Below are 15,015 nucleotides of genomic sequence, written 5' to 3'. Positions count from 1 at the left end.
TTCAAACTGGGATGAGTTCCTGGAAAGACTAGAGGATAATTCATCCAATAGCTGCTCTATTAGCTGTTGAAAACTGAAGCAGAATTGAATGGAAACGCTCCCACTAAGACACTTGAGACTTATCAGTAGCTTTTATTTGGCATTTATTTACCTACCATTTACTTACATGTATGTACACACACATTTCTCCAACAAGCTCATAAGCTCTTTGAGGGCAAGGACTATCTTGGATTCACTTCAATTCAACAATTATTAAGTCTATTGTGTGTGAAGTATTCTGTTAGCACCTGGAGATACAAATATTTTTAAAATGAGAAACCACCCTTCAGGAACTTCATATTCTCCTGGAGGGAGAGGAGGAGGTATAGCATCTACACCAATAAATATAATACAATGTACAGAGTATTAGGATATAAATCCCTAGAACAATAACCATCTCCTTATTCAAATAGGAGTATCTTCTAGCTAAACTAGGTGACAGCTCATCCAAAAGCTGTTCTATTAGCTGCTGAAATTTGATTCAGGGTTGTGCTAAATGAGCTGCTAGAAAAATAAGAGGGAGCTTGCACTTCCAGCTGAAGAGAGACTATGGTTTTAGGACTAAAGAAATTGGGTAGAGCAACAAGTACTGGACTGGGAGTAAGGAAACCTAGATTTCTAGTCCTATATATCACTAACAAGAAGTAACATCCTGAGCTAGTCATTTGCCTTCTGTAAACCATATTGTAAATTCAAGATATTAGAGTAAAGTCTCTACAAGAAGTCCTCCTTGGATTTCCAACTACTCCCAGAAAGCCCACAGAAAAAAAATTGAGACCAGCTGATCATTTCTACATGAAGAGGCAAGATAGAAGGGCAATTCCTCTTTTTCCTACTCCAAACCTATTTTACATTCCTTTTTATACCTGTCTAGAAAACATTAGATTGCTGAGAGGAAAGAAAATAAGCATCACCTCTCTCTAGCATAAAAATAAACAAAATTGATTACCCTCTGCTAGAGGGAATCAGATACATAACTTTCTAGGGATCAGACACAGAAGATAGAATTTTATCTTTTTGTTGTTGTTGTTGGGGTCAAGTGGGGAGGTCAGACAGCTTCAAAGATTAAAGTAAATATTATACTTTTGCCTTTGTAGATTCTAATTCAAATAGGTCTCAGTTTATCAAAAAAAAAAAAATCAACTTGCAACTATACTTAAAATGCAATTATTCACAATATGAAAAAAATGTTCCAAAACAATAATAACACCAACAGAAATGTATATTGAAGCAAATACTGAGATCTTGCCTCATGGCCGCAAATTAAATTGGCAAAAATGATAAAATATGGGAAGTCAACCTTGAAAGAAAGGGCTGCAGAAAGATGGTCATAGATCCCTTGTTGGTAGATCTATAAATAAGGTCATCCATTCAGAAAAGCAACTTGGAATCATATAAAATATATATACACTTTGATTCACAAATTCCATTGGCTGAATTATGAAGAATTTAAGTGCTTAATATGTGCAAAGCACTATGCTAAGCTCTGAGAATAAATAGAATAATAAGACTTCCTGGTCTCAAGAAGCTCACATTCTAATGGGACCACATCTGGAAGATTTCAGTCAACTGCAAATTAGATGGGAAGGTGGCAAATAAGATGGTAATAGCTCTTCTTTAATGATAACATCATGTAAATTTCTGTTTTCTGAACCATTTGGCAGCACCAAGCACTCTGACCAGAACATTCTTTTCCTGGTCTGCACCTGCAGGAGTGCTGCCAGCTTACAAAGGCTACTTCCTGGGCTCAGAGTCTTAAGCTGTCCCCACCCACCAGTGGCTGGGGGGAGATGGTGATCAGTAGTGACCTGTCTGGCACAGGCTGTGGCCCATCTCTCCTAAAAGCTGCTCGGCTCCTTCAGCTAAGGCGGCTCACATGCTCAGTGCTTGTCGGTTGATAGGTCACTGGTAGGAATGGCTGGCCAAGTCCCTGTGGCTGAGTGCCGGGCTAGAATCAGGGCCAGTGGGAGGCGGAGCAACGCAACTTTCACAATTTCCTATCTATCTCTCTGCCTGTTGGGTCCCAGATCAGCAATTAGAGCTGATAAAGCCCAGGCACCTTCTCCAAAAAGATGTTAACATTCAACGATAGTTACAAGGTCTTGGGCAGATCAACGACAAAAAAGAAAGGCTTCATATATACCAAAATAACTAACATAGTGTTTTTGTGGAAATAAAGCAGATACCTACCAATTGAAGACTAATTAAACAAACTGTAGTAGATGAATCACTATGTTGTAAGAGCAATGATTAGGATGAATAAAGAAAAATATGGAAAGAATTCCATAAACCAATGCAAAGTAAAACAGAGCCATGGAAAGCATCACTACAACATCAAAACTGAATACACTGAAAATTATAATGATCAAGGTTGGCTCCTAGGAAAAGATATGAAAAGACGCTGTCCCAGGACAGCAGCTGGTACAGTGTTGTAATGTTGTAATCTGCAACATTACAGAGCTGAGAGATCTATGGGTATGGAATATTTTTTTTCCTTTTTCCTCTTTTTTTTTCATTACTTCTTATAAAGGATTGCTGAGAGAAGACAGACGAAGCAAACAATGGGAATACTAATAGCAGATGAATAGATAATAATAGCAGATGAATAGGTAAATAATAGGTGATAAAAGATAAATGCACTGGCAGGTTCTTTTTTAAATTAATTTTTGTTTTCACTCAATTAAAAAAATTCCTTCTCTCCCTCTCATCTCACTTCCAATTGAGAAAGAAAAGCAAAGTGCCTGTTTATAAACATGCATAGTCAAGTAAAACAAATTTCCATATTGGTTATTTTCTCCCCTCACTACGGAAAAAAAATTTTCATTCTACACCTATCAAGAGATAGGTACTATGTATGTTTCATCACTAGTACTTTGGAATCATAGTTGATCATTAAACTGGCAAGAATTCCTAAATCTTTTCATGATTTTACAATGTTTTCGTCATTATGCAAATTGTTCTCCAGTTCTGCTCACCTCACGCTTCATAAGTTCAAAAAAAAACCCTTCCGAAGTTTCTGAGACCATGCCCTTCATTTCTTACAACACAATAGAATATATCATAACTTACTCAGTCATTTCCCAATTAATAGGTACCTCTTCTATTTTCAATTTTTTACAACCTCAAAAAGAGCTTTTGTATATCCTTGAAATTTGTTTTGCTTAGTAGTAATTTGTCTTTTATTCTACCCTCCTGCTAATTCTCCCTTTTTCCTACTCCCATTTCTATCTTACTTTATCCAAATCTGTGTATTCTTCTCTCCTTTTATCAGTTCAGATGAGAGGTTCAAGTGTCAGTCACTCCCCTTTATCCCTTCCTTCTTATTTGTAGACTTCTACCTGCATCCTGATTATATGAAATAATTTTACGTAACTTTCTTCTTCTTCTTCTTCTTCTTCTTCTTCTTCTTCTTCTTCTTCTTCTTCTTCTTCTTCTTCTTCTTCTTCTTCTTCTTCTTCTTCTTCTTCTTCTTCTTCTTCTTCTTCTTCTTCTTCTCCTCTCTCTCTCTCTCTTCTCTTCTCTTCTCTTCTCTTCTCTTCTCTTCTCTTCTCTTCTCTTCTCTTCTCTTCTCTTCTCTTCTCTTCTCTTCTCTTCTCTCTCTCTCTCTCTCTCTCTCTCTCTCTCTCTCTCTCTCTCTCTCTCTCTCTCTCCCCTCTCTCTTCTCTCTCAAGTGCATATCTCTTATGGTCATCATAACATAACAGAACCAATTCCACATCTTCTGTCTAATCAGACTCCCTCTACACCCACTGATGATAATAAATTTCAGAGACCTATTTCCCCACATTAATGTAAACAGTTTATCCTATTTTAGTGCTTTACAATTGCTTATTCATGTTTATTTCTTTATATTTCTTTTTTTTTTGCTAGAAAGCTTAATAATTGATAAAAATGTACAAAAATATTCAAATAGAAAGGCTTTAGAATGTGTATCACAGACATCAATATTCTTACTAGTAGGGGAAAATGTGTTTCTCTTAATTCTCATATTTTTATTTTAAAGTTATTTCACAGTTTTGGTCTTTTCATCAAGAATGCTTGGAAATATTCTATTTCATTAAAAATCCATTTTACATCTAAAGAATTATACTCAGTTTTGCTGGGTAAATTATCCTTGGCAATAAGCCTAAGAATGTTGCATTCTGGAATACTCTATCTAGGCTCTTCTACTGCATAATGTTAACTGATAAATCATGTATGATACTGATCGTAGCTCCTTGGTACTTGAATTTGTCCTTTCTAGTTGCCTGCTTTATTTTTTCTTTGACCTGGAAGATCTGGATCTTAGCTGTAATATTCCTGCAAGTATTCAATTTGGGGTTTCTATTGGGGTAATCCTATTTCCATTAAGTGGTACGAGAGATAGAACCTAGTAAGAGCTGAGTTCAAATCTGGCCTCGGAAATGACAGCTATATGACCCTGGGTAAGTCATTTAACCTTTATTGGCTCCAGTGTCCCAAATCTACTCCAAGAGTTATATAAAATAAAATAATATTCATAAAGTGCTTTACAAACCTTAAAATACCATACAGGTACTATCATTAATATTATTATTCCTTTAATCAATACACATACAACATGGATTTGAGATCTTTTACTAATCTAATTTGGACACTCTCCAAAACACTTGACATTCATTCATTTAGCAAATACTTATTAAATACCCTGTCTGTGCAAAATACTGTGTGTTAGGTGGTAGTGATGGTGATTGGACTTGGGATAGAGACATTAAAATTTAGTTAAGACAGGATTCCCAACCTCATAGAACTTAAAATCTAGTGGTAAATAAGATACCAATAATAATAACTAAAATGTGCAAGTTTATATAACTCATACTTCACATCTGACAAGCATTTATTAAGTACTTACTGTGTGTCAGGCACTCTACCACGGGATGGGGATATTAACATTTACTTTCCAAGGTTGTTACTGAGGATCAAATGATACAGAAATGCTTGTAAAGTGCTTGGCATATATATAGTAGGCATTTAATAAAAATGCTTGTTTTTTTCCTTTGTTCTTTCCATCCTTCCCTCTAGTTCTAAAAGATGTGGGCAATTTTCTTTTATGATTTCTGAAATTATAATTCCTTAATCTAGTCACCTTGCTGTTCCATTTGTACAAGGTCTCCCCACCAATGTCTTATCTCCAGGCATTTTCTCTGGTTGTCCCTGATGCCATTTTCCACTTCTTCATTACCACTTCCTGGCTTCCCAAGCTTCTAGTTCCAACTTTTCTATAAGAAATCTTTTCTAATCCCTCTTAATTCTAGTGTCTCCCTTCTGTTAATTATTTCTATCTCCCCTATACATAGCTTGTTTGTACATATGTTTGCTTGTTGTCTTCCCCATTGGATTCTGAACTCGTTGAGGTAAGGACTTTCTTCTGCCTCTTTTTGATTCCCCAACACTTAGGTGCCTGGCATTGTAGGCACTTCATAAATGTTTACTGATTGAAATAAGATGTCAAGGCCCGTGTTTTGGTCATGTCTTTCAGGGAGTTTAATTCTTAAATTATCTTTCCTTGATATGTTTTCCAAATTAGTTGTTTCTATTATGACATACTTTATCTTTTTCTCCTATTTTTTCAGCATTATGACTGTTTTAATATTTCTTGCCTCATTAAATCATTAGTTTCTATTTGCCCCATTCTAAATTTTAAGGAATTGTTGCTTGGGCAAAGTTTTAAATCCCTTTCTTCCATAGTTATCATCTTTTCCATAGTATTTTCCTCTGAAGCTCATTTTCATTTTAAAACATTTTAACTTTTTTTTACTCTTATTTTAATCTCTTTTAGTAATCTAGTTGAATATGCCCAAATCATATTTTTCATTAAGACTTTGCTAGCACCAACCTTGAATTCAGAAGGACCAGAGTTCAAATTTGTTCTCACACTTAATACTTCCTAGCTGTGTGACCCTGGGCAAGTAACTTAACCCCAGCCTCAGGGAAAAAAAAAAAAAAAAGACTTTGCTTACAGATGTTTCTGAGTTGTATCTCTTTTGGATTTGTGCCTCGAATGTCCCTGTTACCAAAAGAGCTTCCTATGGTACAGTCCTTTTTCTGTTTGCTCACTCTTCAAGCTTTCTTCCTAACATCAGATTTGATGTTAAAGCCAATTTCTGCAAACTTCTGGAAAGAATGTCTGAGATAGTTCTACTGCTGCCTTCTTAGGATACTGAGTACTGTTTATTCTAAGATCTCAAGTACAACACAGGATAGAGTCCTGCAAGTTGCCTGATAGAAGGCAAAACTGATCACCATTCTTCCTTCCCTCCACTTTTTAACTCATCAAATTCCTGAGATGAGTTCCTAAACAACAGGCCCATGAACCTGCTCTGTTTGAAATTTCAGGAAACTGCTGGTAGAATCAGTCATTATCACCTAGCTGAAAAGCTTTGTTGGTTCAAAAAGATGGGCTTGCATTTGGTCGCAGATTCTTGCCCTGGTTATTCCTTTCTAAGTTTCAAACTGAACTAGAAGTTGGGCTTGAGACCCCATTCCACTATTAAGAGCCAAACCACACAGCTGTTGTTTGCTTCTAAATTTGCTTTTAGCTCAGGACAAAGTAAAAGGTCCACAACAGCTCTTCACTCTGGAATGCATGCCATCCCTCAGAGCAGGTCCACTGTGACCTGGAATTGGAGAGTGTCATAGCTGCCAGGTAGCACCTGTTGCTTCCTCCTGAACAAGTTTAGGCCCCTCTATGTGAGATATAGGACCACCTCTTGCCCTGGTGCTCAGGCTTATCCTGAGCGGGAATGATGCATTCCCAACCAGACCCGGTTCCCAGTGTCCAAAGACCTCTCTGTCATTCCCACATCCACCTGGACTAGAAAAATGAAACAATGTGGGTTTTTTCTCTTGGATTTGCCAATCAGGATTTGGTCTGGGACATTTTCTAAAACTGTCTGAAGAGGAAAAGGAATGGGGGGGAGAGGGGAAGAGACAGTACTTTTTGCTGATTGACCACCATCTAAAAGTGGCACAATCTTTTAATAGTGGTTTCAGGAATTCCAAAGTCATAGCTTTAACTAGCATAGGGTAAACTAAAATTTGATCCAGGATGTCAAATTTGGGAAGATGATAAAAATATATTGACAAATAAGAAAACAGAGAATATATGCTAAATAAAATTACAGAGAGAAGGAAGGCCAGAAGGAGGCCCTAACAACTGATATAAAATGGGGGATATAAAAACAAAAGCTATAAATACACATTCATTTTTAAAATATTCACATTTTTATTATCTACCAAGGAGGGTGCAATTTATCCAAAATTTGCTTTTGATTTCTTCTTGATCTAATTACCTCTCCCTTGTTTTTCCACAAGTTCATCACAACTCCTTTGCTTAGGTCAGCTATTCTTCACAGATGAAGATGATAACTTACAAACTCATCATCCTGTAAGATCACATTAACTCTAAAAATCACACCTCTTCAGTATCCTCTGCCTCTGAAAGGAGAGGGCAGAGAGTTCTTTCCAGGGCAGCCACCTCACATGGCTTTATCATGCCTCCTCCCTCTCAGCTTTTTTTTTTTTTTTTTAATGTGATACCCTTTTCCCATCAAATCTAAGCTCCTGGAAGGTTGTCTTTTGCCTTACTTGTATCCCCCATGCTTTGCAGTAGGAGCTTACTAAAAGGCTCTTGGTTAACTGACTAACCCATCACCAATAGGACATGACTTTGGAAAGGGATTTCAAATGTTGATTCTCTAATAGAGTAGATAAAATATGCTTGCTCAGAACCATCAGTTTTCATCCTAATCTCTTAGAATCAGTGACATATATTTGGGATGTGGCTGGCCAGTATAAAGTGTAGTTTGTGGTTAGGAGATTAAATGAATCTCTATTCTTAACTAAAGCTAAGAATATATGATGTGGACCTGGAACTGGATAGTAAGTGTCACAGCTGCCAGCTGGCACCTGTTGCTTCCCCTGAACAAGTTTACATCCTCTGTGTTCAATACAGGAACTCCCCTTAGCCTGGTGCCCAAACTCACACTGAGCTAGAATATAGTGAACTTCTGGCAAGACCCAGTCTCTAGGGTCCAAAGACAGCTGTCACCCAGTGCCCATTTGGACTAGAAAAATGACTCACGTTTGTATTGTTTTTTGCCTTGAATTTACCAATCAGAATTTGGTCTGGTACATTATCTAGATCTGCTCAAAAAAGTGCCACACTTAGTCCTATCTTCTAACAACTAAACTGGCCAATCCAAAAATACATATGTTCTTAAATCTGTTAATAAATCTTTCCCATTTATAACTAACTCAAACAACTTTTTTTTTCAGATTTGCACCTATCAACAATAAACTATGCTATAGTACTATTGCAACAAAAGACTAGCTCAAAAGAGCCCAGTGTCCAGGAAGTAGTTAATGTTAGTTTTCATCAGATATTTTTAATTACTGTCAGAATTGGGTTTTGTTAATAGCAAAGTAAAAAAAGAAAAACAACTGGTAATATGCAAAAACTAACAGTTAACAATCCCATAAGGCAACTATATATTAAGTGAATATATATATATATGTATATATATATGTGTGTGTGTGTATATATATATACATATATATATATTCACAAAGAATCTATATTAAGGGAAATTTCAATGACTACAATTTCTGATGTATTTTTCAATCAAGTAACTGGTAAATCAAAAAATGAAATCGAATTTAAAGGTATTTAACAAATGCCTTTTTATTTTGAGGGAAGAAAAAAGATTGCCTAACTTATTAAAGAAAAACTAATTAATTCTTATTTAGTCCTCAAATTCAAAGCATCACTGGATCAGAGATTTATAATTGAGTGGGACCTTCATGGATGTCTAGCCCAAACTCATTTGATAAATAAAAAGGTTTGAGACTCAGAGGCATTAAGTGACTTGCTCAGGATTGCACACCTAATAACTAATAAGCATCCAAAGCAGAAGTCAAACCCAAGTCTTCCTGCCTCAAGGCTAATGTTGTAACCTCTGTACAGAACTGCATCTCAATGTGTTTCTACTGACCCAAAAGGTAAAAAAAAAAAAAATAGGCCCCAGACATTCTCTATGACGGAAAGGACCCTGTATTTTCCGTTATCCTTAAGTCTTTTATAGTGACATGCAGTGATGTTCAATAAATAACTACTTACCATGTTGCACCTAGAAAGCCTCAAGTCCTAGAGAAGGAGGAGGAAGGGAGAGAGGCAGGGCTATTAGCCAAAGCATGGCCCCTCTTGGACGTCCCCTTCCACTAGTCTTTCTGCACTGACACTAGAAGCTCTGCAATCTAGGTGCCATTAAGTCTAGTCTAATAAATGCTGCACTGCAAAAGGAACCTGCAGATGTGGGGAGGATCCATCTGCTCTTCTGATTTGATTCCTCACAATGTCTCCAATCTAGGAACTGTGAGAGTTAACAAAATAAATTGAGAAAGGTCTAGACTAACTGATCTTTGTTCAGTAATGCCTGGTTTAAGCAATAAATTAAGCTTATTTTAGCTTCTTGTTCTTTCTCATGAGCAATACGTTCTTGAAATGTGAGAACAAAAATAATCCCACTGTTCAGAAAATAAATACTTATACCTACCCCCTCTCAAAATAAAGTCTGGACTGTTCACCTCTAACGATGCTATAGGAAAAAAGTAGAGAAAAGCCCTCACACTTCTTGAACTTTTCTCAAAGGCCATACTAATTTAAGGAAAAATTATACTGATGAAGACCTTTAAAATGGCTATCTTCTGTTCTGAGTGACCTGACTAGGCAATTGCTGCAGTAGATAGATAAAAATCTATCCACTTGAGTAACACAAGCAGTAGCTTCTTCAACTTTTAATACCTGTGCATTTTTAGTACCATTATATAACAAAATTATGACCATAATAGCATATTATATTATATATCAACATCCCTTAAACACATCTAAGTTGTCAACATTTGAAATCCCTTTCCAAAGTGAGTCACATTCATCTCTCCCCTTAAATACATAGCAATTCTAAGCAGTTACTTATATTTTCAGAGTAACGTAAGCAACAAAAGATAGGTCCCTTGTAACAGTAACTGGGAAATTACATGATACTATAGAACAGTAATAAAATAAACACAAACTAGTAAGTTATACAGTCCTATCACGTATGCAAATTATTGTCCAAGTCATTTAGGTCTCATTCAAGACTGAATATTTCCATCCAAAGAAATTGCTTAACTCTAGACCACAAATGAGCAAAAATAAAAACCAACATAAATGATAACACCCTCTTATAAACAATCTGATGTTTTAAAATATTTTGGAACCCTAAAAGTTACCAAAGACAAGGGAAGAACGATGGAAAAAATAATAATACTGGAAAATGAGAAAGCAAGAAGATAAATGATTACTGACCTCCAATTTTGCTGATTGCTTAAGATAGAAATGCTCATTATCAAAAAGAATCAAATATCTGCAATTATGTTTATGACACTAATTTAGTCAATATTTAGGGAATCAAAAGCTAGGAGATAAAAAATTCTTTAAATCACAGATATTATAAAATAAATTAGTTCAAAGAGTTTATCCCACAAGAGCCAACAGAATACAAAATGATCAGTTAACAGTGAAAAAAGGTAATTCTAAAACAAGATAACTAGGCATGAACTGCTAAAATTATTTGTGCTAGTGGTAAAAGAGACTGGTGAGTTTAATTGACCTAGGCTGCAATTCAAGCAAACCCTCAATTTAGGGAAACAGTTGTAGGATTTCATTTTACTCTGATCTCAAGGGCCAAGGATGAAAACTAAGAAAAAGTTTGAAGGGAGTCCCCTAGAGGAAGTGAAACTGACCAATCAATTCTCTCCCAGCTATACACCCAGGAGAGGAAGGGCTCTTGTATTCTTTGACAGGAAAAAGAAAAAAAAAAAAGGAACTTCAAGGTTGCAAGGGAGCTAGAGAAAAAAGGCCCAGATAAACCACTAATTCCTGAAAATAAATGTCTTCACTACAATAATAAGCAGAGAGAGAAGATAAGTGAAAAAAGAATCTAAGGGAATGAGGGAAAACTAAAAAACGAGGTTTTGGCAGAAGAGTCAGTAACCATGGGGGTTCGAATCAAGTCACAAGTTAAAGTGGAGAAAAATAAACAGAATGACTGTGTATATTCTAAAGCCCATTAGTAGTCGGAAAATTTGGACTCTTGGTTCTATCAGCTATATGACCTTAGGCAAATCACGTGGGTTTCTTTGGGTCCCATCCCCCCCCCAATGACTCAGTTGGCCTGGATTAGTGATTTTTAACCTTTTTTGTGTATCATGAACTTCTTTGTCAGCCTGCACTTTCTTAGAATGCTCTTAAATGTATAACATCAAATACACTGCTTATAAGAGAAACCAATGATACCGAAATGATTCTCAATATATTAAAAGTTTTAAGTTCAAAGATTTCCTGAAATCAATCCCACAGATCCCATGGGGTTTCAGGGACCCAAGGATTGGAACTTCTGGTGAAATTATCTGCAGCAGAAAATTCAAGTGAGAATGACCCAAGAAAATAAGGACCTAAGAGACTGAGAATCTCAGAGAAAAACAACAGGCTGTTTCCTGGCAACAGAAAAGATGGGAGTTTGTAAGCTCTATCAAATTCAAAAAAATCCACCTGATTTCAAATTCAAACAATGCCCAAGAGAGGAGGCTGCAGGAAGGTGCTGCTCCTCCTTTCTCCAAAAGAGAAATGGGGGGGGGGGGGGAAGAGGGAACCAACATCCACCTGGGGGAGGTGAAACCCGCAACACTGATACCCCTGTTCCAACAAACTCCCCACTGCCTTGGTGAAAGGCTACTTCCCTACTGATGCGCACCCCAACCCCAACGCTTAACCCCAGGTTTCCTTTTCCCTTGCCCTGGAAGAACCTCTCCTCAAATTCCGCCGCTATCTTCCCAGGCACTATCTCCTTGAGAAATCAAGACTCACGGAGTGCCATGTCCACATTCCCTATCTCTGGGTCCTTCAGGAAGTGGTCGCCCCCTTTCCAGACCCGTACAGGCAGGTACGGCGCTCTCTCCTCCGTGAATCTAACCCCCCACCCCGTGCCCGACACCCTGACATTCTGGGTCACCTCGAACCTCTTAGCCCTGGATCCGACCCCACTGATGACACCCCAAGTCCAGGGTCAATCTGTTCGCCAATTACCCAGAGTGGGTCCGATCCCCTGCTTCCCACCGCTCCATCACAACGGGGCAGGGGGCGCTGAGCCTCGGTCTCCCACGCCAAGCGCTTTTCAGGCTGGGATGACCCCTCTACGGCCCCCGCGCCCCCGTCAGGGGCATCTCCCCGTTTCCTGAAAGACCATCCCGCGGTCCTCATCTCCTCCCAGCCCCGGGCACCGGGTGGTCCTCCGGCCCCCGCCAGCAGGGGCTGCCGGGCTCCCGGGCGTCAGCAGCTCCCGGGGCTCCCCGCGGACGCGTCCGCCGGCCCCCCGGGCTTCCCCGCTTCCTGGTCCCCAGTGACTTCCCCTCGCTTTTCTGCAGCCGGTGTCTCTCTCCCCGTCTCGCCCGCCCCCACCTCCCAGGCGCGAGCGCTCCCGCTGCCCCGGGTCGGCGCCTGCCCTTCACACCTCTGGCCTCTCGCCCCGTCCCCCGTGCCCGCTGCCCCCCGCCCCGGGGCGAGAGCGCCCCTGCCCCCGCCGGCTCCTCGCCGCTCCCCCTGGCTCCGCCGACGCAGGCTAGCCGGCAGCTCCCGCCGGCCCGGCCCGGCTGCACGCCCGCACAGCCCCGCGCCGCTCACTACCTTGGCCTTGGTGACGAGGTGCGTGGCCCGCTTGACCACGGCGAAGTTGCCCTTGCCGATGGTGCGGTCGATCTCGTAGTAGCCGATACGGGCTGGCATCGGCCCGCGGGGGGCCGGGGCTGGGGGGCGCGGGGTGCCGGCAGAGGGCACCGGGGCGGGCGCAGCCGGGGGTCCGGCAGCTGGCGGGGGCAGCAGACGAGCGGCCGGACCGACTCCCCCGGCCCCGGCCCCAGCAGCCCCGCCAGCTCCGCTTGCCGCCGCCGCCGCCATCTTGTTGTGCAGAGAAACCTCCGGGACCGCGGGGAGCCGGGAGGGGGGCAGGGGGGCGGGAAAGGAGGGGGAAGCGGGGAATACGTCACTGGGTAGGCGGGGCTCCCGCGCCGCCCGGCGCCCAGCGCCATGGCAACCGTTCGTCACGTGCCGATTCGCGTCACTGCCCGGAGCCATGGCAACCGTGACGTCATCGGTGCGCTCTGCCTCCCCGCGTGGGCCCAGGTTTGCTGGGCGCCGGCTCCCAAGCGCCCTCCTCTGGGGCCCAGGCTGCGGCTACCCGGAGCGTGCCAGCCAAGTTCCAGTTACAGTTCGCTCTGTCCACGTGACTCGTCTTCTCCAAAAGACCTCCCTCACTCCCTCCCCGACCTCACCACGCTTCCAGAAATCATCCCCGTGTTTGACACTGGTTCCCACCCTCTCCTCCACGTGTGCCCTAGATTTCACGGGGACCCTGCCGGGGCGTCTCAGAGTGATGTTTAGCCCGGCCCACCATCGGCGGGGTTACCCACCTCGGCCACTGCACCAGCTGTGTGACGGGGCAACTTGTTTCAGCGCTGCGGCCTCAGTTTCCTCATCAGTAAAATAAAACCCGCGGAGGAGATGACCTCTAAGTTCCCTTCCTGTTCTAAAAATTCTGTTTCTCCTCCAGTGACTCACGACCCACTCACCACTTAACCCCTCTGCAATCTCACACCGCCCCCACCTCTCTCCAGAAACTGCTTGCTGTGAGGTCACCGGTGACCTCATTGCCAAATCCAATTAATTACCTTTTCTCAGTGAGCAGCATGGTGTAATGGAAGGGCTCGGTCACTTCACCGGCTTTGTGACCTTGGAAAAGTAACTGCCTCTCCTCACAGCCTGTTTCTTCATTCATTTGGAATCTATTTAATTTCCTTTCATTCACCTCTGAAATACTTATCTCTTACTCCCTTTAACTGCTCCTTTTCCTTCTCCTGACCCCTAATGAGTGTGCTCTCCCAAAACCCTCCTCCCCTTCCGGGATTTTATTTGCGTACAGATTTCAGTTACACTTTTGGGGTGTACATCACTCCGCCTTTGTCTATAGTCTAATCTTTTCTGCAGTACCTCGCGTTTTCTACCAGCACCTCAGATTCAGAACCCAGAACCAAAGGCGCCCCCTTTCCTATACAACTACCTCCTTTTAACAGTCTGGGGAGACTCCAAACCAGCGCCTTACCAGCCACCGCTTAGCAGATGCTGTGTTACCTCTTCTGTGCACCTCACCTCCCGTTTCCTTTGTCCATTACCGCTGTCTGACCAGACTAGGCCCTCATCACCTCTCACCCAAGCTGTCACAGCTGGCCTCCCTGCAATGTTCGCTTCCTTCAGGTCATCCTGCACCCAGAGCGAGACTTACACGTTCCAAGGTGCTCTATTCAGACCTGCTCCTGTTCCAGCAAGTTTGTAACTCATTTTCCTGAATCCGGCCTCAGACATTGACATGCTGGGTGACTGACAAATCACAGTTCTATTTGCCTCAGCTGCAAAGAGAGCTGGAGAAGGAGACGGCCTATCACTGCAGCGCTAAGAAAGCTGCAAACAGGGTCACAGGAGAATCAGACAAGGCTGAAATCAGCTCCATGGGGAAATGAGATTGTGAGACCTGACCTAGGAGCAGCAGCCCATTGACCATCCAAGAACAGAGAGCCTGCAACTAGTGATGGTCCCTGAGCAGAGGATGGCTCTGGTCATTAGGATCCCAGGGTACCATGGGAGAGAAAGAAGCAACAAGCTTCTGTGGTCAAGTTAGACCTCTGAGAACAGTCTCCTGGGAGGTTCTGGCAGCTCCACCTGCTGCTCCTTTTCTTCCTCCTCCTCCTCCTTTTCCTCTTCTTTTTCTCCTCTTCTCTTCTGCTGTTCCTCCTCCTCCTTCTCTCTGTCATACCTATTCACTGAATAAGCACAAAACTAGACTACCCTCTGGCATTTCCTGCTGCGTTTAC

General features: G+C 41.6%; 1 protein-coding gene across 6 annotated transcripts in view; it reads right to left on the bottom strand.

The window, feature by feature from the left end:
- Positions 1 to 13,073, bottom strand: part of SIK3 (SIK family kinase 3) — a 273,189-nt gene extending 260,116 nt beyond the window's left edge. For 5 of the 6 annotated variants that reach the window (XM_074304179.1, XM_074304181.1, XM_074304180.1 and 2 more), the window contains exon 1: positions 12,779 to 13,073. In XM_074304179.1, coding sequence (XP_074160280.1) covers positions 12,779 to 13,048 — 270 coding nt within the window. In that variant the 5' untranslated portion in view covers positions 13,049 to 13,073. The remainder of the gene's footprint in view (positions 1 to 12,778) is intronic. The other variant, XM_074304178.1, reaches the window with a different exon arrangement.
- Positions 13,074 to 15,015: the final 1,942 nt, after the last annotated feature.

Source organism: Sminthopsis crassicaudata, chromosome 3, assembly GCF_048593235.1.
Source record: "Sminthopsis crassicaudata isolate SCR6 chromosome 3, ASM4859323v1, whole genome shotgun sequence".
Taxonomy (NCBI): domain Eukaryota; kingdom Metazoa; phylum Chordata; class Mammalia; order Dasyuromorphia; family Dasyuridae; genus Sminthopsis; species Sminthopsis crassicaudata.
The sequence above is the reverse complement of the archived record's forward strand: the minus strand, read 5'-3'. Positions and strand labels throughout refer to the sequence as shown.